This window comes from Cetorhinus maximus, chromosome 19 (genome assembly GCF_964194155.1).
Source record: "Cetorhinus maximus chromosome 19, sCetMax3.hap1.1, whole genome shotgun sequence".
NCBI lineage: Eukaryota > Metazoa > Chordata > Chondrichthyes > Lamniformes > Cetorhinidae > Cetorhinus > Cetorhinus maximus.
Genome location: NC_135897.1, coordinates 85,176,129 through 85,203,056, shown reverse-complemented (window position 1 = coordinate 85,203,056; position 26,928 = coordinate 85,176,129). Strand labels below are relative to the sequence as shown.

General features: G+C 47.0%; 1 protein-coding gene across 2 annotated transcripts; it reads left to right on the top strand.

Moving 5' to 3' along the window:
* The first annotated feature begins 3,026 nt into the window (after nt 1-3,026).
* Nucleotides 3,027-23,422, top strand: LOC144693998 (succinate receptor 1-like). 2 transcript variants are annotated; one of them, XM_078564285.1, is made up of 3 exons: nt 3,027-3,148; nt 20,229-20,272; nt 20,410-23,422. In XM_078564285.1, the coding sequence occupies exons 1-3, from the start codon at nt 3,099-3,101 to the stop codon at nt 21,192-21,194; spliced, it is 879 nt and encodes a 292-aa protein (XP_078420411.1). In that variant the 5' UTR covers nt 3,027-3,098; the 3' UTR covers nt 21,195-23,422. The 2 variants fall into 2 exon arrangements, with proteins under 2 accessions (XP_078420411.1, XP_078420410.1); XM_078564284.1 differs by having other exon boundaries at nt 20,229-23,422.
* The last annotated feature ends 3,506 nt before the right edge of the window (nt 23,423-26,928 follow it).

Here is a 26,928-nt window from a genome sequence, read left to right as displayed (position 1 = left end):
GGATGCGCGGGAGGATCTGGCAGAGACCCCTGTGGGTCTGGGTGCCACGGTCTCAGTGTTGGAGGAGTCCATGTGGAGCATGAGCACTGCAGAGCTCAGAAAGCACAGCTTCGTCTATAGGGAGAGTGGCGATTCTCACGGAAAGGCAGTTCCCAGGAGCTCAATCGGGGGTTTCTGGGGTTGCATTCAGGCCTGCAAGCCCACACTCTGGCAGGGACCTCAGCAGTGGTGAGCAGGGAGGTTCAAACCAACTTCGTGTTGGCAGACGAGCTGCAATTCACATCTGCGGGCTCCTCCCAGGGCGCTCTGGATGATGGCAGCAGCTCCTCCACCCCTCTGCCAGTGCCAATCGCATCTGATGAGACTGTGGCGACTGAGGAGTGCCCTGTGTCCTGGTGCTGGACTCTCCGACCCAAATGGGGCCTGCACAGGCTCCGGCGACCAGAGGACACCCACCGAGGTCAACAAGGCTGACGGGGCCTCAGAGCCAATTCAGCTGCTGGCAAGTGGGGAGCACCAAGATGTAGCACTCGCAAATGGAAGTTTAAGTCACTATGATCAAACAAGTGGTTGTCACGGGTAATTTATGTTTCCTTGGCACATGTGTACAGTCCCACTTGTACATTTGCCTTCATTATAAAAATGTCTCTTTATGTTCAATGGTCTTAGTGTGCTTCATGCATTTGATAGGGAAGAGGCCTGGGAGTTTTGTGTGACACGGAGGAAGTGCTGCAAAGTATGTTTCAGAGGTCAGGCCTTGACTTAAGGGTGACACGATTGCCTTATCAGGAGAGATCAGTAAGGTAGCGTACCCCTTGCTATCACCTTGACTCCTTGCTTTGGAAGTCTTCTCCTGCCGTTCCTCAGCCCCAGCACTTGAGAGTCATCCTCTGCAGCCTGTGGAGCAGGATCGCTGTCTTCATCCTCCAATGGGGCCCCCATTGCACAACAGGCAACAACAATAAAGGAAACATGTTCATGAGGATATTGAAGTGATCCCCCTGAGTGGTCCAGACAGCGGAGCCTCATCTCGAGTAGGCCAATGGTCCTCTCAATTACTGCCCTTGTGGGGGAATGACACGTTTGTAGCTCTCCTTGGCTGCAGTCCTTGGGTACCCCAGTAGCATCAAGGGCCACCTTTTCAGCAGATAGCCTTGTGTCCCCCAGGAGCCAATGATCCATGGGAGCAGGAGCCACTCAATGCCTTGGCACCTGGGAGTGACGGAGGATGTAGGCATCATGACAGCCTCCCGGATAGCTGGTGCAAACCTGCAGTATCTGACTCTTGTGGTCATATGCAATCTGGTTATTAAGGGTCTGGAAGCCCTTTCTATTGACGAAGGCAGCCGGCTCCCCCGCTGGCGTTTTTATGGCCACATGCGTGCAGTCGATGGCTCCCTAGTTGCGGGGAAACCCTGCAATTGCCGCGAAGCCTCTGGATTACTCACCCTGGCTGGCCTCGTCGGTCCACAAGTGAATGAAGGTACTGGACCTTCGGAACAGAGTGTCAGTGATCATCTTGATGCAGCTGTGGGCAGCCGATTGGGCGACACCACAAAGATCCCCCACTGACCCCTGGAAAGAATCTGAGGCGTAAAAGTTCAGGGCAACTGTAACCTTAAGAGTCACTGGCACAGGATGGCCACCTACACAGTTGGAGGTGATCTCTGGACCAATCATTTGGCATATGGAGTTGACAGTCTCCCTGGGGAGGCGGAGGCTTCTTCGGCACAGAACCTCAGGCATCGCCAGGCAGCAGGAACGCTGCCTGTAGATTCCACCTGCTGGGTAATGGCGCCTTCTCCAGACCCTTCTGCCTTGCACTTCCTGCTGGCCCTGCACGCCTTCTGGCTGCGCCTCCCGATTCATGGGTCCCACTCTCGGACGCTGCCTGTGAGCAACTGGTCTCCTCTCCCTTCTGGCCTTCTCCTCCTCTTCTGAAGAGGACCCTCCAGCAGAGTTCATTGTCCCCATTTCTGTGCTGGTGTTTCCACAGGTTTCAGCAGCGGAGGGGCTTATTGGCAGAGGGCCTCTGTAAATGCTAACAAAGCGGAGAGTTCTCCAGAACAACACAAAAATACAAGAAAATATCAGTAAGCCAGACCCAAACCACTCACAGCCAAACTCCCAACTACTCACCTTTGCACCTACCTGTGGGCCTTCTATCCAACCCTGGATGTAGAATCCATGAAAAACATGAAGGTGTTTAACTGAGTGCACTTTTACGCTTGGTGCACGGGCCACTCAAAATCACAGTCAATTAACATTTAAATCACCTTATTTGCTTTTTAGCTGTCAGCGGGCAAGCTTCGGACTGCCACGCTCGCCTGCCAACCGAAATGACGCAAGGTGACGGGCACCTTCCCAACGTTATCGTGCCCCATTTCACAAACAATCGGGATCACTGCGCGCCCGTGCAGTGAGTGTAAGATTTTGGCCAGTATCTGGTCATTATCACATTGCTATTCCTGCTGTGTTTCTGACATTACAACAATAGCTGCACTTCAGCAGTTTCTGAACTGTTAATGGGCTTGGCAGAGTGGGTAGATAACCTCAAGTGAATGATTTTAAGAGTTCAGCAGTTTGAGGTTGTAAAAGGTGCTATGTGAATGCAAGTTCTTTCTTCTTATCCCTGTTCTTCCTACCTCTACCATTGTCTCTCGGTTAAACACCTTTAAATTTATTTCCTATCCAAGAGCAAGAAACCTTACCTGGTTTCAAAAAAGAAAACAGGTTCTTGTCAATCTTTGTGATTCAAAGTTTTCCAAATGCTCCATGGTAATATTGTAGCTAGGTGGGATAGATGGGCTGAAAGGCCTGAAACTTCCATTGTGCTACTATCTACCTTTCACATAGTTTAGCTCTCCTTTCTTTACAAAACAACTTTAAAACCCTTCGCTTCTTCCTCATAGCTCTCAACCTCATATTGGAGGAGGGGCAATGTGAGTATAGGTTTTGATTGGCTAAATATACTCTTCAAATCAAAAGCCCTTGACGCAAATAGATAAAAGCCTGATGCTGTTTATGTGCTGTGGGTACCTGTGGGTCGCTCAGCATTAGCACAGTTATTGCAGAACTGTGTCAATCAAAGGAAGCACATGTTAGTCTGGCAATTCCCAGAGCCACAGACCTTCAAGTCAGAGTTATGGTAAGTGCATTCTTCTGTTTCCTCTTTTTGGGGATCTCCGCTTTGTTACGGCACCTGAGGAAAGGTAGATTTGAAATGTTTTTATGGGGGTGCAGGAGAATTATAGGGCCAGCAATAGGCTGTACAATCCAGCATAACTGGTCCCACAAATGTCTATCTATTAAAATCCACCAATTGACTGGGTCATTTTAGGTAGATGATTCAAGAGCTACCTCATTCTCAGCTAGAAACGTACAATAGTTAAAGCAGAATTATGCAATCTTGCTGAAATAATTACTCGAGCAAGTTTTATGCTCTGATGTTTCACCCCAATCCCCTGGTCTATCTTCCCTCAAGTGCTCTGCGCTCCTAGGTCAGTTTTAAGAGCAATTGGTTTTTAAAACATATCCTCAGAATATGGGCATTGCTGGTGAGGCCAGCATTTATGGCCCGTCTCTAGTTTCCCTGATTGAGTGGTTTGCCAAGCCCCTTCAGGTGTCAGTTAGGAGTTTGAGTGGGTCTGTAAACTGGATAGGGTAAGGACGGCAGGTTTCCTTCCCTAAAGGTCTTTGACGGACCAGTTTGTGACAATTTGGCAGCTTCAGAATCACTTTCACTGATGCCTGCTTTTCATTTTTAAATTTAAAATCTTTAAATTTAATTTTCCCCCTAGATTATTAGTTCAGACCAATCTCAGTCTTCTTACAACCATCTCTGGCTGAAAACTCAATTAATGCTCAGAATCAAAAGCCTTAGCCTTTTTCAGGCAGCAATGTATTTAATATTACAAAAACAGAATTACCTGGAAAAACTCAGCAAGTCTGGCAGCATCGGTGGAGAAGAAATCAGTCAACGTTTCGAGCCCTCATGGCCCTTCAGCAGAACTGAAGCATAGTTTCAACAAGGGAGAAATATAAATTGGTTTAAGGTGGGTGGGGGGGGAAGAGACACATTGAGGGTGTGGTGTGAGCAGATAATCAAAAGATGTCAGGGACAAAAGGGTCAAAGAGGTGTTGAAGGTGGTGGTCTTTGTCTGAGAAAAGTGCTAATTAAGAATGCAAGACAGGATATTCAAAGTACAGCTCTAGTGGGGGTGGGGTGGAAAGACTAAAGGTTTTAGTTTTAGATTTAAAAATAATGGAAATAGGTGGGGAAAGAAGAATCTATATAAATTATTGAAAAAAAAGGCGGGTGGGGGGGGGGAAAAGAAACGGGGTGGGGATGGGGGGAGGGGAGTTTAAGATCTAAAGTTGTTGAATTCAATATTCAGCCCAGAAGGCTGTAAAGTGCCTAGTCGGAAGATGAGGTGCTGTTCCTCCAGTTTGCGTTGGGCTTCACTGGAACAATGCAGCAAGCCAAGGACAGACATGTGGGCAAGAGAACAGGGTGGAGTGTTAAAATGGCAAGCGACAGGGAGGTTTGGGTCTTTCTTGCGGACAGACCGCAGGTGTTCCGCAAAACGGTCGCCCAGTTTGCGTTTGGTCTCTCCAATGTAGAGGAGACCGCATTGGGAGCAACGAATGCAGTAGACTAAGTTAGGGGAAATGCAAGTGAAATGCTGCTTCACTTGAAAGGAGTGTTTGGGCCCTTGGACGGTGAGGAGAGAGGAAGTGAAGGGGCAGGTGTTGCATCTTCTGCGTGGGCATGGGGAGGTGCCATAAGTGGGGGTTGAGGAGTAGGGGGTGATGGAGGAGTGGACCAGGGTGTCCCGGAGGGAACGATCCCTACGGAATGCCGTCAAGGGGGGTGAAGGGAAGATGTGTTTGGTGGTGGCATCATGCTGGAGTTGGCGGAAATGGCGGAGGATGATCCTTTGAATGCGGAGGCTGGTGGGGTGATAAGTGAGGACAAGGGGGACCCTATCATGTTTCTGGGAAGGAGGAGAAGGCGTGAGGGAGGATGCGCGGGATATGGGCCGGACACGGTTGAGGGCCCTGTCAACGACCGTGGATGGAAAACCTCGGTTAAGGAAGAAGGAGGACATGTCAGAGGAGCTGTTTTTGAAGGTAGCATCATCAGAACAGATGCGACGGAGGCGAAGGAACTGAGAGAATGGGATGGAGTCTTTACAGGAAGCGGGGTGTGAGGAGCTGTAGTCGAGGTAGCTGTGGGAGTCGGTAGGCTTGTAATGGATATTGGTGGACAGTCTATCATCAGAAATTGAGACAGAGAGGTCAAGGAAGGGAAGAGAAGTGTCAGAGATGGACCATGTGAAGATGATGGAGGGGTGGAGATTGGAAGCAAAATTAATAAATTTTTCCAGGTCCCGACGAGAGCATGAAGCAGCACCGAAGTAATCATCGATGTACCGGAGAAAGAGTTGTGGGAGGGGGCCGGAGTAGGACTGGAACAAGGAATGTTCCACATACCCCATAAAGAGACAGGCATAGCTGGGGCCCATGCGGGTACCCATAGCCACACCTTTTATTTGGAGGAAGTGAGAGGAGTTAAAGGAGAAATTGTTCAGCGTGAGAACAAGTTCAGCCAGACGGAGGAGAGTAGTGGTGGATGGGGATTGTTGGGGCCTCTGTTCAAGGAAGAAGCTAAGGGCCCTCAGACCATCCTGGTGGGGGATGGAGGTGTAGAGGGATTGGACATCCATGGTGAAGAGGAAGCGGTTGGGGCCAGGGAACTGGAAATTGTTGATGTGACGTAAGGTGTCAGAGGAATCACGGATGTAGGTGGGAAGGGACTGGACAAGGGGAGAGAGAAGGGAGTCAAGATAACGAGAAATGAGTTCCGTGGGGCAGGAACAGGCTGACACGATCGGTCTGCCAGGACAGTTCTGTTTGTGGATTTTGGGTAGGAGGTAGAAGCGGGCCGTCCGAGGTTGGGCGACTATCAAGTTGGAAGCTGTGGGAGGAAGATCTCCAGAGGAGATGAGGTCAGTGACAGTCCTGGAAACAATGGCTTGATGTTCTGTGGTGGGGTCATGGTCCAGGGAGAGGTAGGAGGAAACGTCTGCGAGTTGACGCTCAGCCTCCGCGAGGTAGAGGTCAATGCGCCAGACAACAACAGTACCACCCTTGTCAGCGGGTTTGATGACAATGTTGGGGTTGGACCTGAGAGAACGGAGTGCAGTGAGTTCAGAGAGAGACAGATTAGAATGGGTGAGAGGAGCAGAGAAATTGAGACGACCAATGTCACGCCGACAGTTCTCAATGAAAAGATCAAGAGAAGGTAAGAATCCAGAGGGAGGGGTCCAAGTGGAGGGAGAATATTGGAGGTGGGTAAAAGGATCCGTTGAACGGGGAGAGGACTCCTGCCCAAAGAAGTGAGCACGGAGACGAAGACGGCGGAAGAAGAGTTCAGCATCATGCCGAGCCCGAAATTCATTGAGATGAGGGCGTAAGGGTATGAAACTAAGTCCTTTGCTGAGCACTGAACGTTCAGCATCGGAGAGGGGAAGGTCAGGGGGTATAGTGAATACGCGGCTGGGATTTAATATTGTTGGTGCAGAATTGTTGTCACATCTACTTTTAATATGTTTGACCATCTTGCAACTTTCAGTAATTTAAATGTAAAAATGGTAAGGCAAGGCTCAGGGGGAAATGTACAAAAACAAAAAATACACATAAGGCTCTAAAGGAAGAAAGGATATTAATTGAGTTACTACTTCTCAAAAAGCCCGTTATTGCATTATTGCGTATTAAGTATTGTAGATTTCCAGCATTTACAGGCTTTTCAATTTTTAAAATCAAAAACTTAACTTGTTTGAAATAATTATCAATGGAGACATCAGTCCTGCAAACTCTATCGAGTGGAATACGTCCACTATTTGCTTTACAGCAAAACGATTTGTCTACACCAATATTTTTAATACGTGGATTGCCTAATGCTGAGAATTAACATGGTCAAGTAATGTGTAAATTCGATAACCCCAATAAAAAAACTTAGTATTTTTGAAGTTTAGTCACTGTTGCAACATAGGAAATGAGTCAGCCAATGTGCACACAGCAATGTCCAACAAACAGCAATATGATAATGATCAAATATTCGACTTCAGTTTACTGAGGGATAAATATTATCCAGGAGACCAGAGGAAGCAAATTGTTCTGCAATGTCATCTCTGACAATCTCAAATGAAACACCCACTATAAGACTGCTTGGTGTGGATTGCAAGTCCATCAGCAACAGGAAGAACAAAGAAGGTCATAAGAATAATTGTTCTGGGGCCACAGGGAGAGGGAACTGGAAAATGGAATACTTTCCACTTGCCTGGATGAGTGCAGAGCCCACAACATTCAAGAAGCTTGACACTGTCCAGGACAAAGCAGCCCACTTGATTAGCCCCCCTTCCATAAACATTCACTCCCACCACCACCAATGCACAGTAGCAGCAGTGTGTGCCATCTACAAGATGCACTGCAGGAACTCACCAAGTCTCCTTAGACAGCACCTTCCAAACCCACAACCGCTACCATCTAGAAGGACAAGGGCAGCAGATATATGGGAACACTGCCATCTGGAAGCTCCCCTCGCCCCAAGCCACTCGCCATCCTGACTTGGAACTAAATCACCATTCCTTCACTGTCACTGGGTCAAAATCCTGGAACTCCCTCCGTAACAGCAGTGTGCGAGTACCTACACCACATGGACTGCAGCAGATCAAGAAGGCAGCTCACTACCACCTTCTCGAGGGCAATTAGGGATGGGCAATAAATGCTGGCCCAGTCTGCGACGCCCACATCTCTTAAATGAATTTTTAAAAGTTGGGAAAAGGGGACAGGATCTTAAAGCATTGAGACGGGGAAGGGGGAAGAGGTTGGGGGCGGGGTAGGATTCAGTGAACTCCAGAATATGCTAGAGTCATTTGTGAACATTCAAAAAGGGAAGGTTTTAGTGTCCCAGGACCTGGGAATGGGTAAGTTTTAGTCAGAGATTGTAAAATATACATTCGTGCAACAGAACATTCCTGACCTGTGAAAAGCAGAAGTTGGTTGCTTAATTTTCTGCAGGCTGATTTTTATAGGGGTATCACATCACATGGACATCTCAGCAGCTCTCTACATCCCCTAGACATCACTGATAGATTAAACCATTGACATATCGGGATGGGAACCTGCTTTTTGAACCTGTACCGCCACTCAGTTACAACATGACTGATCGAAAAGGTGTGAAACTTGTAAGTGCTGGTGTTCAAAGAGACTTGGGTGTGCTTGTACAAGGATCACAGAAAGTTAGTGTGCAGATGCAGTGAGCAATTAGGAAGGCAAATGGCATGTTGGCCTTTATTACAAGGAATACTGTGTGCGGTTTTGGTCTCCACATTTAAAGAAAGGATATGGAGTCATAGAGTCATAGAGGTCTACAGCACAGAAAAAGGCCCTTCGGCCCATCGAGTCTGCGCCAATCAAACAAGTACCTAACTATTCTAATCCAATTTCCCAGCACTAGGCCCACAGCCTTGTATGCCATGGCATCGCAAGTGCACATCCAAATACTTCTTAAATATTATGAGAATTTCTGCCTCTGCCACCCTTTCAGGCAGTGAGTTCCAGATTCCCACCATCCTCTGGGTGAAAAAAAATTCTTCCTCAAATCCCCTCTAAACCTCCTGCCCCTTACCTTAAATCTATGCCCCCTGGTTATTGATCCCTCCACCAAGGGGAAGAGTTCCTTTCTGTCTACCCTATCTGTGCCTCTCATAATTTTATACAGCTCAATCATGTCCCCCCCTCAATCTCTTCTGCTCCAGGGAAAATAATCCCAGTCTATCCAATCTTGCCTCATAACTAAAACTCTCCAGCCCAGGCAACACCCTGGTAAATCTCCTCTGCATTCTCTCTAGTGCAATCACATCCTTCCTATAATGCAGATTCCAGAACTGCACGCAATATTCTAGCTATGGCCTAACCAGTGTTTTATACAGTTCCAGGATAACCTCCCTGCTCTTATATTCTGTGCCTCGGCTAATAAAGGCAAGTATCCCATTCGCCTTCTTAACCACCTTATCCACCTGTCCCGCTACCTTAAGGGACTGGTGGACATGCACACCAAGGTCCCTCTGATCCTCGGTACTTCCCAGAGTCCTACCATTCATCGTGTATTCCTGTGCCTTGTTAGTCCTGCCCAAGTGCATCACCTCACACTTATCCAGATTAATTTCCATTTGCCACTGATTAGTCCATCTGACCAGCCCGTCTATATCCTCCTGTAATCCAAGGCTATCCTCCTCACTATTTACCACCCCACCAATTTTCGTGTCATCCGTGAACTTACTGACCAACCCTCCTACATTCAAGTCTAAATCGTTTATATATACCACAAACAACAAGGGACCCAACACTGATCCCTGTGGAGCCCCACTGGACACAGGCATCCAGTCACAAAAACACCCCTCGACCATCAACCTCTGCTTCCTGCCATTTAGCCAATTCTGGATCCAATTTGCCAAATTGCCTTGGATCCTATGGGCTCTTACCTCCGTTATCAGTGTACCACACGGGACCTTATCAAAAGCCTTGTTGAAGTCCAAGTAGACTATATCAATTGCACTGCCCTCATCTACACACCTGGTCTCCCCCTCAAAAAATTCAATAAAATTGGTCAGCCATGACCTCCCCTTAACAAAACCATGTTGACTGTCCTTGATTAATCCCTGCCTCTCCAAGTGTAGATTAATTCTGTCTCTCAGAATTGTTTCCAATAGTTTTCCCACCACTGAGTTTAGACTGACTGGCCTGTAATTCCCTGGTTTATCCCTTTCTCCCTTCTTGAATAATGGTACCACGTTGGTTGTCCTCCAGTCCTCTGGCACCTCTCCTATGGCCAGAGAGGTATTGAAAATTATTGCCAGTGCCCCTGCTATCTTCTCCCTTGCCTCACTCGACAGCCTGGGATACATTTCAAACTTGCACTGGAGGCAGTACAGCGAAGGTTCTTTGGCCCCTGGGATGAAGGGATTATCCTATGATGAGAGACTAAGTAAATTGGGCTTACATTCTCTGGAATTTAGAAGAATGAGAGGCGATCTAATTGGAACCTATAAAATTCTGAGGGAGCTTGATAGGGTAGGAGAGCATTTCGGGAAAAGTGACCATAATTCAGTAAGTTTCAAGGTACTGGTGGATAAGGATAACAGGAGTCCTCGGGTTAAGGTGCTTAATTGGGGGAAGGCTAATTATAACAATATTAGGCAGGAACTGAGGAATCTAGACTGGAGGCAGATGTTTGAGGGCAAATCAACAACTGACATGTGGGGGGGCTTTCAAACGTCAATTGATAAGAATTCAGGACCGGCATGTTCCTGCTAGGATGAAGGATAAGCATGGCAAGTTTCAGGAACCTTGGATAACGGAGGATATTGTGAGATTAGTCAAAAAGGAAAGGGAAGCATTTGTAAGGGCTAGAAGGCTGGGAACAGATGAAGCCCGTGGAGAATACAAACAAAGTAGGAAGAAACTTAAGCAAGGAGTCAGGAGGGCTAAAAGGGGTCATGAAAAATCACTGGCAACCAGGATTAAGGAAAATCCCAAGGCCTTTTATACATATGTAAAAAGCAAGAGGGTAGCCAGGGAAAGGGTAGGCCCACTCAGGGACAGAGGTGGGAATCTGTGTGTGGAGCCAGAAGAAATGGGAGAGATACTAAATGAATACTTCTCATCAGTATTCACCAAAGAGAAGGACTTAGCAGTCAATTTGTCTAGGGAAGAGTGTGTAGATAGCCTGGATCATGTTGAGATCAAAAAAGAGGTGTTAGGCGTCTTGAGGAATATTAAGGTGGATATGTCCCCAGGGCCAGATGGGATCTACCCCAGAGTACTGAGGGAGGCAAGGGAGGAGATTGCTGGGGCCTTCATAGAAATCTTTGTATCCTCACTGGCTATGGGTGAGGTCCCAGAGGACTGGAGGATGGCCAATGTTGTTCCATTGTTTAAGAAGGCTAGCAGGGATAATCCAGGAAATTACAGGCCAGTGAGCCTTACGTCAGTGGTAGGGAAATTATTGGAGAAGATTCTTCGTGACAGGATTTACTACCATTTGGAAGCAAATGGGGGTATTAGTGAGAGGCAGCATGGTTTTGTGAAGGGGAGGTCGTGTCTCACTAACTTGATCGAGTTTTTTGAGGAAGTGACAAAGATGATCGACGATGGAAGGGCAGTGGATGTTATATACATGTATTTCAGTAAGGCCTTTGACAAGGTCCCTCATGGCAGACTGATACAGAAGGTAAAGTCGCATGGGATCAGAGGTGAGCTGACAGGATGGATACAGAATTGGCTTGGTCATAGAAGACAGAGGGTAGCAGTGGAGGGTGCTTTTCTGAATGGAGAGCTGTGACTAGTGGAGTTCCGCAGGGATCAGTGCTGGGACCTTCGCTGTTTGTAATATACATAAATGATTAGGAGGAAAATGTAACTGGGTTAATTAGTAAGTGTGCAGACGACACTAAGGTTGGAGGAGTTGCAGATAGTGAAGAGGATTGTCAAAGGATACAACGGGATATAGATCGGTTGGAGACTTGCGCGGAGAAATGGCAGATGGAGTTTAATCCGGACAAATGCGAGGTAATGCATTTTGGAAGGTCTAATACAGGCAGGAATTATACAGTAAATGGCAGAACCCTTAAGTGCATCGACGGGCAGAGGGATCTGGGTGTACAGGTCCACAGGTCACTGAAAGTGGCAACGGAGGTGGATAAGGTAGTCAGGAAGGCATATGGCATGCTTGCCTTCATTGGCAGGGGCATTGAGTATAAAAACTGGGAAGTCATGCTGCAGCTGTATAGAACCTTGGTTAGGCCACACTTGGAATATTGTGTGCAATTCTGGTCACCATATTATCAGAAGGATATGGAGGCATTGGAGAGGGTGCAGAGGAGGTTTACCAGGATGCTGCCTGGTCTGGAGGTTATTAGCTATGAGGAGAGGTTGGAGAAACTTGGATTGTTCTCACTAGAGCGACAGAGATTGAGGGGCGACTTGATAGAAGTTTACAAAATTATGAGTGGCATGGACAGAGTAGATAGTCAGAAGCTTTTTCCCAGGGTGGAAGAGTCAATTACCAGGAGACAGAGATTTAAGGTGAGAGGAGAAAACTATAGAGGAGATGTGCGGGGCAAGTTTTTTACGCAGAGGGTAATGAGTGTCTGGAATTCGCTGCCAGAGGAGGTGGTGGAAGCAGGTACAATAGTGGTGTTTAAGAGGCAGCTTGACAAATACATGAATAGGATGGGAATAGAGGGATACGGACCCCGGAAGTGCAAAATGTTTTAGTTGATGGGCAATATGATCGGCGCAGGCTCGGAGGGCCGAAGGGCCTGTTCCTGTGCTGTACTTTTCTTTGTTCTTGGTTCTTTATTCTAGATGCTGAGAGATTGTTCCCACCAGTTGGGGAGTCTAAAACACGGGGACACAGTCTCATGAAAAGGGGCCAATCATTTAGGACTGAGATGAGGAGAAATTACTTCACTCAAAGGGTTCTGAGTCTTTGGGATTCTTTACCCCAGAGAGTTATCGATGCTCCAAGACTGAATATATTTAAATAAAAACAAAAGTCTGCGGATGCTGGATATCCAAAACAAAAACAGAAATACCTGGAAAAACTCAGCAGGTCTGGCAGCATCGGCAGAGAAGAGCACAGTTGACGTTTCAAGTGCTCATGACCCTTCAACAGAACTAAGTAGAAATAGGAAAGGGGTGAAATATAAGCTGGTTTAAGGCTGGAGGGGGAGGTGGGGGAGAAGGGGGGTGGGGGGGGGGTGGAGAAAGGGGGGAGGGGAAGGTTGTTGGGACAAGCAAGCAGTGATAGGAGAGATAACCAAAAGATGTCACAGACAAAAGGACAAAGAGGTGTTGAAGGTGGTGATATTATCTAAAAGAATGTGCTAATTAAGATTGGAGAGCAGGACAAGCAAGGTAGCTCTAGTGGGGGTGGGGTGAAATAAACCATTGGTGGAATACATTTAATAATAATGGAAATAGGTGGGAAAAGAAAAATCTATATAAATTATTGGAAAAAACAAAAGGGAGGTGGAAGAAACGGAAAGGGGGTGGGGATGGAGGAGGGAATTCAAGATCTAAAGTTGTTGAATTCAATATTCAGTCTGGAAGGCTGTAAAGTGCCTAGTCGGAAGATGAGGTGCTGTTCCTCCAGTTTGCGTTGAGCTTCACTGGAACAATGCAGCAAGCCAAGGGCAGATATGTGGGCAAGAGAGCAGGGTGGAGTGTTAAAATGGCAAGCGACAAGGAGGTCTGGGTCGTGCTTGCGGACAGACCGAAGGTGTTCTGCAAAGCGGTCACCCAGTCTGCGTTTTGTCTCTCCAATGTAGAGGAAACCACATTGGGAGCAACGAATACAGTAGACTAAGTTGGGGGAAATGCAAGTGAAATGCTGCTTCACTTGAAAGGAGTGTTTGGGCCCTTGGACGGTGAGGAGAGAGGAAGTGAAGGGGCAGGTGTTGCACCTTCTGCGGTTGCATGGGAAGGTGGCGTGGGAGGGAGTTGAGGTGTAGGGGGTGATGGAGGAGTGGACCAGGGTGTCCCGGAGGGAACGATCCCTACGGAATGCCGTCAGGGGGGGTGAAGGGAAGATGTGTTTGGTGGTGGCATCATGCTGGAGTTGGCAGAAATGGTGGAGGATCCTTTGAATGCGGAGGCTGGTGGGGTGATAAGTGAGGACAAGGGGGACCCTATCATGGTTCTGGGAGGGAGGAGAAGACATGAGGGCGGATGCGCGGGAGATGGGCCGGACATGGTTGAGGGCCCTGTCAACCACCGTGGGTGGAAAACCTCGGTTAAGGAAGAAGGAGGACATGTCAGAGGAACTGTTTTTGAAGGTAGCATCATCAGAACAGATGCGACGGAGGCGAAGGAACTGAGAGAATGGGATGGAGTCCTTACAGGAAGCGGGGTGTGAGGAGCTGTAGTCGAGGTAGCTGTGGGAGTCGGTGGGCTTGTAATGGATATTGGTGGACAGTCTATCACCAGAAATTGAGGCAGAGAGGTCAAGGAAGGGAAGGGAAGTGTCAGAGATGGACCATGTGAAAATGATGGAGGGGTGGAGATTGGAAGCAAAATTAATAAATTTTTCCAGGTCCCGACGAGAGCATGAAGCAGCACCGAATCATCGATGTACCGGAGAAAGAGTTGTGGGAGGGGGCCGGAGTAGGACTGGAACAAGGAATGTTCCACATACCCCATAAAGAGACAGGCATAGCTGGGGCCCATGCGGGTACCCGTAGCCACACCTTTTATTTGGAGGAAGTGAGAGGAGTTAAAGGAGAAATTGTTCAGTGTGAGAACAAGTTCAGCCAGACAGAGGAGAGTATTGGTGGATGGGGATTGTTCGGGTTTGGAGTGAAAGAAAAATCTAATAATTACATTACAGGAAAGCCACACATTCATTGGTTGGTGAATTACTGTTTTTAGGGTTTGTGTGTAAATAGCTGGACAATTAGAAAAAAGTTAAATTTTCATTTTTAACCCTCAGCTATCTCCCTTATAAGTGGTAAGGTTCATTAGTATTACTAAGGTTTAAATTAGTGATGTAAGTGGTTGGTGGGTAGAGTCATTAATTAAAATAAATTTTAAAAATTAATGAATTAAATAATGAATTAAACAGCTAATTAAAACATAATAAGGGCAGTAAGCAGGTGATGTACTGCAGTTGTACTATGTGGGAGCTGATAGACATCAGTGTGATCCACAACAACTACATCTGCAATAAGTGTCTGCAACTACGAGGAACTTCAGCTTAGAGTTGACGAGGTAGAGGTCAAGCTACGGATGCCCTGCAGTACATCAGGGAAGGAGGAATGTTACTTGGGCACTTTGTTTGGAAGGCAATCATACCCCTTAAGCTAGGGTCGTGGTACAGGAAGCCATTCGAGCAGGGGGAGTAAATAGGAATGTAGCGGTTGTAGGGGACAATATAGTTAATGGGATAGATGCAGCTCCCTGCAGCCTAGAGTGAGAGTCCAGACGGCTGTGTTGCCTGTCTGTTGCCAGGGTTCAGGACATCTGCTCAGGGCTGGAGAGGAATTTGCAGCTGGAGGTGGAGTTTCCAGTTGTTATGGTCCACATCGGTACCAATGACATAGATGGAACTAGGAAAGTGATTCTGCTGAGGGAGTATGAAAAACTAGCAGCTAAATTAAAAAGCAGAACCTCAAAGATAATAATCTCTGAGCAACCATGAGAAAATTGGCAATGGGTAAATAAGATTAGAGAGATGAATGTGCGGCTCAAAGATTGGTGTGGGGAGAAGTGGGTTTCAGTTGATGGGGCACTGACACCAGCACCGGGAAAGTGGGAGCACCTGAAACGTGCTGGGACCACTGTTCTGGCGAGTCGTTTATCTAGGGTGGTAGAGACGGCTTTAAACTAAATAGTTGGGGGAAGAGATCATGTGAGATGAGATGTAATAAATCAAAGGAAACAACAAGGTAAGGGGGCAGGGCAGAGATTTGGGTAATGTTAACCAGAGTGTGGCAAGAAGGCACAGAGTGTACAAGCTTACGGTGGACCAACAGATAAGGCCAGAGATTGCAAAAATGGTAAAAAGACAGAGTTAAGGGCCCTGTACCTGAATGCACATAGCATTCATAACAAAATGGATGAATTGTTATCACATAACATGTATGACCTGATTGCCATTACAGAGATATGGTTGAAAGGTGCCAAGGCTGACCTGGATATTGAAGGGTATTTGAAATTTTGGAATTACAGGAATCTGGGTAAAGGTAGTGGGTTAGCTCTGTTAATTAAGGATGACATTAATACAGTCATGTGAGATGATCTTAGCTTGAAAACGCAGGATGTAGAATCAATTTGGGTACAGATAAGAAATAGGAAATGTAAGAGGTCACTTGTTGGAGCTGTTTATAGGGCCCTAATAGCAGTCATGCAGTAGGACAGAGTATACAGGAAGAAATAAATGGGGCATATAAGAAAGGTAATGCAATAATCATGGATGACTATATTCTTCATATAGATTGGGTAAATCCTATTGGCAAAGGTAGCCTGGAAAATGAGTTCATTGAGTGTATTCAGGAAAGGTTCTTAGAGCAGTATGTTCTAGAGCCAACCATGGAACAGGCTATTCTGGACCTGGTATCATGCAATGAGACAGGATTAATAAATAGCCTCATAGTAAAGGAGCCTCTAGGTGACAGCAACATTAGTATGATAGAATTTCACATTGAGTTTGAAGGTGAGAAGTGCGGGTTAAAGACTCAAGTCTTAAACCTAAAGGTAATTATAAGTATATGAAGGCAGAGTTGGCTAAATTGAACTGGGAAACTAGATTAAAAGGTAGGACAGTAGAGATGCGTGGCAGACATTTAAGCGAACATTTATCCCAGTGAGAAAGAAAGGCTCTTTGAGGAGGATGCATCATCTGTGGCTAAATAAGGAAGTAAAGGGTAGCATCAAATTGAAAGGGTCCCGTGAAGGTTAATGAGAAGTCAGGAGATTGGACTGAATTTAAGAACCAGCCTTAAGTCACATCTGGAGTATTATGTACTGTTTTGGTCTCCTTATTTGAAAAAGGATACAAGAAGCAGTTCAGAGAAGGTTGACTTGGCTCTTTCCGGGGGGTGAAAGCCTTATCTTATGAAGAAAGGTTGAACAAGTTGGGCCTATACCCAGTGGAATTCAGAAGGTTGAGAGATGAGCTTATTGAAACATATAACATCCTGAGGGGATCTGGTAGACTGGATAACTGGAGGATGCCTCCTCTTAGTGGGGAGGGTGAGAACCAGGGGGCACCATTCAAGAATGAGGGGCCTCCATTTTAAGAGGGATGTGAGGAGTTTTTTTTTCTCTTAGAGGGTCATTAGTTTGTGGAATCTTCTTCCCCAGAAAATAGTGGAGGCTGAAGGCTATGTTAGATTTTTGATAGACAAGGGAGTCAAGGGTTATGGGGGATCAGACAGGAAGGTGGAGTTGAGATCACAGCCAGCTCAACCATGTTCTTATCCAATCATGGAGCAGAATCAAAAGAAAAAATGGCTTACTTCTGCTCCTGAGTCCTATGCCCCTATGTTTCTTTATATTACTGTGGTTACAAGAGCAGGTCGGAGGCTAGGAATCCTGCGGCGATTAACTCACCTCCTGACTCCCCAAAGCCTGTCCACTATCTGCAAGGCAGGGGTGTGATGGAATATTCCCCACTTGCCTGGATGAGTGCAGCTCCAAAAACACCCAAGAAGCTTGACACCATCCAGGACAAAGCAGCCCGCTTGGTTGAGACCCCATCCACCACCTTCCACGTTCACTCCCTCCACCATTGACACACAGTGGCAGTAGCGAGTACCATCTAAAAGGTGCACTGCAGCAACTCACCAAAGCTTCTTCGACAGCATCTTCCAAACCCATGACTTCTGCCATCTAGAAGGACAGGGACAGCAGATAGATGGGAACACCACCACCTGCAAGTACCCACCCCCACAAGCCACACACCATCCTGACTTGGAAATATATCCCCGTTCCTTCAGTGTTGCTGGGTTGAAATCCTGGAACTCCCTCCCTAACAACACCATGGGTGTCCCTACACCACATGGACTGCAGCAGTTCAAGAAGGCAGCTGACCACCACCTTCTCAAGGGCAATAAGGGATGGACAATAAATGCTGACCTAGACAGCGATGACAACATCATGTAAAAGAATGAAAAAGCTAATAGGCGGAGGGGGTCTACCAGAGCCATTCCTGGCAATGGCCCTTTATTGTTCAGTTTATGGGACCCATCTGTCCCACTTAGTGACCTTGTACCACACCAATTATTCACCTGGCCCCTTTGAGTCCAGCGACGTAAGAAATCCAAGGATTGGGAATCCCACCCCCTTCCTTTTACAGCACTGGCTTTGTCAGGGTAAGTTGAGCTTCTGTGAAATCAACAGTAACAAAAGCAACTTGCATTTATATAGCACCTTTGGCATAGTAAAATCCCCAAGGGTTTTCACAGCAGCATTATCAAACAATAGCTGACATCGAGCCACGTTAGAAAATATCAGGACCATTGACTAAACATTTGGGCAAAGAGGTCATCAAAAAGGAGGGGGAGACAGAAAAGTAGAGTGGTTTAAGGAGCGAATTCCAGAGCTTGCTAGCCTAGATAGCAAAAAGCACGGCCGGCAATTGTGGAGCAATGTTATCAGTAGGGCCCTCATCAATTTCTGGTCTTTACTGCACATTCCTAGCAGAGCTGCAACTGAAGTGCACTGGAGGTCTCACAGATTGTCAGCCCCAACATCTTCTGAAGAACATCCCCAACACAAGCAGGTTCAAATAAACAGGTCACTTTCTTCATTAGAACATGCAAGAGGAATGCCCCACAACTGTGTTAATTTCACTGATCAGCCTAGGTTCCATTGTCCTATACTGACAATTGATAAAACTGGGCAGAATTGTCCCAGAGTTGCACTAAGTGCAGTAGCGGGTGTGAGAAAAGACGTTTTACCTGTCGGCAGCAACTGTGGGTTTTCGTGTTGTATCATCAGCTTCCTGCCTCATTAATTATGCAGCCACAGGAAACACACTGTCTCACTGGCGGGCGGCCTCTGAATCGCCCGCCACGCCGATACCTCAGTTTCCTCACTCCGGGTGCCATGTCTAAACTGCAGCCGCACACACAGTTCTCAATGCTCGCAGCCCAGGACTGCTCCGGTGAAGACATGGCTCTGAAAACCAAGAAGGACTCAGTGACCCATCACTGGAATGCCTTTTGGGGGCCAGCTGTGATGTCCTCCACCCCCGTTCTGGCCACAGGAGGTTCAGCAATCTCACCACTCCGGCTTGGGAGGCAGTGGCAGTGGTGGTCAGTGCCAATGCTGCACGGAAGAGGTTGGCTACCCAGTGCAGAAAGAGGATGAACGGTTTCATCCGTGCTGCCAGGTTAAGGCAGCCATCTCATCACTCCAAACTTACTCACTCACAAGCCCATCACACGTTCACTGGCATCTCACTCACGGCCAGCTCAAGGAACATCGCCACTCACTCTCTCACACATACCCTCCCATCTCCATCTCACCTCATCTCCTCTGGAGGCTGCCTCCTCAGCCCAAACCATCTTGAGGCCAATTGCACTGATCAGCATGTGCCCCCACACACACCCTGGGATACCCCCCCCCTTCCTCAGTACAGCCCTCTCCCTGCAGCCTCTTCCTTTACCTGAAGCCACTTCCCCCCCTCCCCCAAGCAAGCTCTGGCCCTGCAGCCATTGAAAAGCCACCCCCACTTTACGGTTGGTAAGGTAGGTAGAGACCTGCCCATGAGCCCCCCTAAAGGTGATGTGGTGCTGCCTGTGAAGCCTGGCGCTGATGATCACGGGTGCTGCCCAAAGCAAGGTAGGCAAACAAACCGCGAAGTCCTGAACTTTCGCCAGGTGCATGTCGCTTATGTAAAGTTATGAACACATTGCCAAGTGTGCCCAGATGATCCATCATTGATGGTGGGGGGGAGGTGATTCTGGCGAGCAGGATTATAATGAGATGCTAAAGTATTGAAATTAGGTTGCCAACGTGCGCTGGCAGGAAACAGGGCCCGCCATTGATGGGTCGAGTGGACAATCGCAAACTGGTTTCACAACGGCGGAAAACCCATTTTTGGCCTTCTCGCCATATTGTCCGCTCTCGCCGCCAAACATGCTCACTGTCAATAAGAGCAGAAAATTCTGGCCTATGTTAGGTATGGAACTGGAACTGTAGACTAACTGAGGATCACAACCTAAACCTGAAGATCATGTTGTCTGGTATTATATGAGCACTTGAATAACTTTTTAATTTTTTATGAGTGTGCCATTAAACCGAGGCTCCCTTCTGCCCTGTGGATGTAGAAGATCCCATGGCTGAATCATGAAGAGTAGCAGAGGAGTTTTCCCCAGTGTCCTAGCTAATAGTTATCCCTCAACCAACATCATTAAAAATAATTCTTGGTCATTATTGCACTGCTAATTATGAGGCCTTCATATGCACAAATTGGCTGCCACATTGTCCATGGATAGTTCAGCATTCTGTCAGTCCTGTACTAGGAGTCTCAGACTACAGCTCACTGCCCATTGACCAAGGCTGCTACCTTTTGCTTCAGTTCTCCAATGTGTTTTAGTCATGTGCCTTTATGTCCCTCTTTCAGCTAACTCTTACTTGTTTTTAATTTCTAGGATAAGAGCAAGAATTGCACAACTATTAATTCCTACGTGGAAAAGTACTACCTCACAACAATGTATTCCATTGAGTTCATGCTGGGATTAGTAGGGAATGTCACTGTGATAACTGGTTACATCTTCTGCCTGAAGAAATGGAAGTGCAGTAACATCTATCTCTTCTGCCTTTCCATCACAGATCTCTTTTTTATTTGCACACTTCCAACGTTTGTGGTCCAGTATGCAAATGACAGTGAGTGGTTCTACAGCGAGTTGAGTTGTAAGTTCACTCGGTATTTCCTCAATTGTAACCTTTACTTGAGTGTTCTCTACCTGACCTGTATCAGTGTTGATCGATATTTGCTAGTGAAAAACCCAACAAAGCTCCACTGGTTCCAGGAAAAGCGGACAGCTACCATCATCTGCTTCCTTTTGTGGATCTTTGTCACTGTGGAGCTGATACCCATGTTCACTTTCATTGGTCCCAAGAACATCACAGATAATGACGAACAAACTATTGTATGTGTCGATTACGCCAGCTCAGGGAATGCCAGAGACAGTCTGCTTTACAGCATGTTCCTCACCCTTGTTGACTTTGTCCTCCCGCTCTGCATTATGGGTTTCTGCTCCATCAGAACAGCAAAGAGCTTAAGGGACATAAGCTCCCAACGTCGCAGGACTATTAGCCTTCAAAAGCCCCATCGGCTTGTGATATTGGCATTAGTCATTTTCTTGGTACTTTTTTCTCCTTACCATATTATGCGCAATGTTCGCATTGCTTCCAGAATGGACAAAATGCGACCCATGTGTGCCACGTACAAGAGCATAAAGGCTGGCTATGCTGTCACGAGGCCCATTGCCTACCTCAGCTCCGCCATAAATCCTATTTTCTATTTCATGCTGGGTGACCGCTTCAGAGAGACACTCCTCAGCAAGCTGCCGTTCGTTGGTCCAAGATTGATGTCACACTCTTCAACCAACTAGATTTGAGCAAAGGGACAGCTTGTTCAGAAGGGTTGGCAGCCATTTTACTTTCAGACTTCTTTTGCAGCATGGCTGGATCATAACCGAAGGTATTCTGAACGCCTTTAGTTTGTGCCTCATAGAGTCTTTAATAGTGCTGAACTGTCTCAAAATTTCTGCTTTCATTTGAAGGGGGTTGTCTGGAAGCCTGAAACTGCTGCTGCTGATGAAGCTCTCACTTTACTCCCATCCTTAAGATCAGCAGCACCACGGGGTACACGCTGCAGTTTCAGAGCTCCAGAATTAGCCACGTGGTCGACCATTACTGGCTAGGCTACTCTCGCTGGGTTGGGTATCCCAACCACGACAAGGTCCCAGAGCAAGGCGTTTGGAGCCTCTACTGAGAGTTTGGGAGAGTCACCAAGATCCATTTCAAATAAAGCCGTCCTTTTTGGATGGAGTTATTTGCCATGCTTTCAGGCTCACCCCAAGCACCTGGTAATATCTGGCGGAAAGGAAAATGTTTCCATTGACACAAAAAGATTTTTTTTTTCATTGTTCCCCGCTAATATTCACTAAGGCATTTTTTCCATGTGAGCCAGTTTTGCACAGCGACTGTAATTTATTAGAAAGGGATTACAGACCGTATCACGGTTCAGCACACCAGTGCGATATTGGCATGAGAGAAAGGGGCTACATCTGCTGTTTGTTCTCTCCCAAGCAGATAATCTGTCTTGATTTGTCACTATTTACAAGAATAACAACTTGGATTTATATGGCACCTTTAACACAATAAAACACCCAGAAGCCGACACATAGGAGTGGTATCAAACAACATTTGATACCACGTCACATTTGTGGACATCAGAGCAGGTAACTAAAATCATTGTCAAACCGGTAGATTTTAAGGAGCCTCTTAAAGGAGTAGAGAGATAGAGAGGTGGAGAGGTTTGGGAAGGGAATTCCAGAGCTTTGGACTGAGGCAGCTGAAGGCTGGAGTGATTAAAATCAGGTGCATGCAAGCGGACAGAAAGGAGAGTTTTCAGAGCTTTGTAAGAGCTGGGTGAGGTTACAGAGATAGGGAAGCACAGCATCATGAAGGGATCTGAAAATAAGGATGAGGGTTTTTAAAATCAGGGCCTTGCTGGTTGCAAGGCAACATAGGTCAACGATCGCAGGACTGGGGAGTGAATGAGACTTAGTATGAGTTTATATACAGTTTGGATTGTGCTCAGGTTTACGGCTTCCATTGTTGAATAGCCAAGAGGTATCACAACAGGGGAACGAACACTGTTCACTCACTGCATTTTCCTGTTTTCTCCTCAAAGTCTTCAACATAACACTCCTCCAATCTGAAAGGATGAAAGTCCGAGCACAAGACCTGAAGCTAAGAACGTCTGTCTCTGAGATTGTCGCAGAACCCGATTGAACTATCCCAGAGTAGGGGGCGGAGGAATGAAAGTTCAATTCTCTCTGCTCCACTGAGTTCCCTATCTCAGCCACATGCCCAGGCTCTGCTTAGCACCTTTGCATAAAACAAAAACATATCACACAGTTTTTGTTATCAACTGAGAAACAAATAGTCGAGTCCCACACTGAAAGGCCAGCGGCAGAGTTGAATAGGTTGGATAAGAGTGAGTGGGATCAGGACAATAGTCACTGCATGATGCCGGCTTGGAAGAGAAAAGAATGGTTGTGGGAAGTGAGGAATTACACCGTTCCCCGCGACTCTGGGAAAGAATGAATTAGTGGGGCACAACTTAATGAGACTTGATTTTGACAGTAAAGAGAAAGAGGCAAGAAGGAGCATGCAGAATGGTTTAGATAAAATTTATATTGGTCGAGTTAGCAAGATAATAATGTGTTATTGATTCACGAATGTGATTTGATGCAAAGCCTTTCATTGTAACCGCTTGTATGAAATTAGGCAGGAAATTATCCTGCTTACACTTTTATCAATGTCTACATTTTACTCTTTCTCTGATGTTGCCATGGGGGTGAGTCATGTGTATCCCCTTCAGCTTCATGTCTCAATAAGGGCATTACAATGTTGATATTAACAAGTTAAGAACAACATACCACAAAAACACTTTTATCACTTTTATTGCTTTTGCTATTTTATCATAGAGCTACATGATTGAAATAATCGTACATATCGTGGGTGTAAGAATTTGTACTTTATACAAGCACCAATGTATCATGGTAAAGAACTTACGTAAAAATAATTAAAAAGTCTTAATTTCTCCATTCATTTTGTGCTATTTTATTGAAAGCGATACTTTGTGAGTGGGAATTATTCTGTTAAGCAAATAAATAGCAAAAGAGTAATCGCAAGTTTACAGAATTCAATGCAATCCATTCGATCGCCACCAGCTGAATTTTACACTGATCGGGCGTGAAATCGCGCGAGATGACAGCGGGCGAGCGTCCCGACGTCATCCTGCGTTCAGGCGATAATTCAGTCAGCAAGCGCGTGCAAAAGTTGGAAGACCACCCACCCACAATTAAGAGGGCAATTACGCTCATTAATGGTGCAATTGTCTGTCATTTTACGTAGCCCGTCTAACCTCACAGTTGGCGGACGGGCGAATCGGCCGGGCGGACTTTACATTTTCCAGCAAACCTCATCCAAGGGAGGGAAGAGGTTTCCGTTATCAAATAAAATAAAAATCGAAATCCACGGACAGCATCTTTATAATCCGCATGTTCAGGTGCCTGATTGTGATGCATTGGACATTTTTTTTTCCTGATTTTAAAATCGTTATTTCCAGGGGTTTCGGGTCTTCGGCTCCCTGAGGAAGCTCTCAACCTTCGGGGAGCTTTCTGTCAGCGTTCGCCTACACCTGCGTTGACGTCATCGCCCACCCTCCTCCCGCCCCCTCCGCCCCATCCCCCCGCCCCCCCCACCCAGGCAGCGCTGAGCTTTTCGGCACACGCTTCACGCTGGCTAGCCGTTAACTGGCCAGCCAGCGTGAAATCACGGTCGGCGCTCCCGGGCCCACCCGCCAAGCTGAAAATTTAGGCCCACTTTTTTGGCTGAAAGCCACAAACAACATAAAGAACACCAATACCATAAGAAATAGGAGCAGGAGGGAACAATATGGCCCCTCGAACCTGCTCCGTTATTTATTAAGGTCATAGCTGATCTTCTGCCTCAGCTTCAGCTTCCCACAGCTATCCCCATATCCCTCCATTTATTTAGGCCCGAATCTTGCGCTCGTCCGGCGCGCGCGATTTACTGGCCCGGGAGCGGACATGAAACGCGCTTCCAGCCGCGATCGGCCCCCCAAACGAACGCAATTTCGCTACCGGCTGGCCCATGACTGGGTACAGAGAAAGGCCCAGCGCTGCTGTGGAGGAGGAGGGGTGCAGCGGGAAGAGGGCAGGTGCTGAGAAAAGCGAGGGTGCGGGTGGGCGCTTCCGACGAACTCCCCGAAGGCAAACAGCTGCTGCGGACCTGGACAGGTTAAACGCAAAGGGAAAAAAAAATGCAGCAAACTGTGTCGTCTATGCAGCACATCCAAGCAAGCACCTGACAGCAGAACTCGAAAACCCCCGGTCACCAGACGTCTTCTTTTGTTATATTTCCACCCCGGACATTTCATCCCGCCCTTGATCAAAGTTGTAGCAAAAGCGTTAGGCCCGCCAGGCCGATTGGCCCATCCGCCAGCCTTAGAAGTGGATGTGCCACGTAAAATCACTTTCAATTGACTCCTCAATGGGCTTAATTGCCCGCTTAATTGTTGGCAGGCGTGCTTCAGACTGCCGCGCGCACCTGCCAAGAGAAATATTGCATGAGTGCGCGATGACACCTGGACACGCGCCTTGACGTCCTCTCACGTGATCTCACGCTCTGTCGGGGTCGGATGCCCCCCGGCTCAAAGAACGTAAAATCCTGGCCCCGAAAATCTGCTGATCTTCACACGGAATATACTCCACAACGAAGCATCCAGAACTTCCTGTGGCGGAAAATTCCAAAGCTTCATAACCACTTCAGCAAGGAATCTCTCCCCATCGCAATCCTCAACGGCTGACCCCGTGTTCTGAGACTGTGGCCCAATGTTCCAGACACCCTAGCCAAGAAAAACATCCTCCCAAGCATCTACTCTGCCAAGCTTCTTAAAAACATCATATGCTTCAATGAGATCATCTCTCATTCTTCTAACCTCCAGGGAGCACAGGCCCAGTCTTTTTAAGCCTCTGCTCAAAGGATAATCCCCTCAACCCATAATCAATTTTGTTAACCTTTGCTGCACCTTCTCTCGGGCCTTAGATGTGGGCCAGGATTTTCCGGTCCCACCCAAGGCAGGGCCGGGAAATCCCGGCTGTGGTTTCTGTATAATGGTGATGCTTTATCCCTCCCTGCCCCGACTGTAGCCTTTGATGTAGTTGACCAGCCTCCTTTAATAAATGTAATGGGAAAAGGGACGATGTAGGATGAAGAATACTTAAACAGACCTGCACATCTAATATTTCAAATGCTATCCCTTTCAGAAAACTGGCATGAATTTAATTACATATAACTGTTTCCCTGATTGGGAATTCCCTTGGAATTGGTCCCATTCCACTGTCATAACTTTGCCAGATGTGCAGTGTAAACAGAATGTCTATAGAGTAGCTTTTTTTAAAAAATCCTGCCAACAAACTGCTCTTTGGCCTCCAGCCCTAACAGACAGAAGAAGCTGTGGGCAGCAGCTTTGGGATTTCCTGGTATACATGGTGAAGGAGTAAGGCTCCTCTCTTGCCCTTCCCCCTTCCTTCCCCTCCCCCGCTCGCCCTGAATCCACCACCCTCCACCCCACAAACACCAGCGGTCCAACTCTTAAGATCAGCTCTCGTGCCTATAACTTGTTATCCTTTCCAATGCTGACACTTATCTGCATGACAAGCTACCACACAGGTTTCCTCACTGAAGTTATGCAATGCACAACAGTTGTGCAACACACATTGCCGGAACTTATGAACAGGTGCAATACAGCTGTCAGCTTGCACAACAGATTTTCCAATATCCCAGCCAGTGAGGGAAAAAAAAGACTTGAACAAAAAGACAAAACCTCTTCAGTACCGCCCCTGAGAGCTGTGAAGATCTGAATCTATGGACATTAATCGTTCTCTGGACCCATTGTTCATGTGTGAGGCCAGACAGAGAACATTCACTGAAAGGGCTGTCTTGTCCTCAGCCAAAACTGATACATACGCACTTTCCAGTATGAGCTGCTAGGTAGATTAGGAGGGTTATATTGCCCTTCTTTACCACTTATTTCCCAGCTTTCCATCCATTGGCAATCAATTCCCTCCCTTACATTTCCAGCAATCGCCCCATTACCGCCCTCTAACCCTTCACTGTCACACAGTTAACCCTTCCCTCCTTCCCTCCTCCTGCTCATCCCCTCTTCCCTTCTGTGTCACCCATTTTTCCTCTTTCAGTGCTCTTGTGAAGCCGAGGGGATGAACGCACCCCCCTCTCGGATATGCCTGGTGAGGAATGGGGTGGTGTGCAGAATCATGCGCTGATGGGATAGCGTCAGGATTGCATGTACAGCTTCAGGTGTCTTTCCGCGTGTAAGAAATGTCCCAGAGTGAAGTGCTCCTCCTTATGCAAATGGTACAGGAGTTAACACAATGGATCCTATTCTTCCAAGTTTCCATGGTGCTTTGTATTGCTGGATGCTTCGTGAGGGTATTGAACTCTACAGTCAAATTGGGCAACAAAATTGAGGAGGTTTCTTTGAAAATTCAAATCCATATAAGGCAG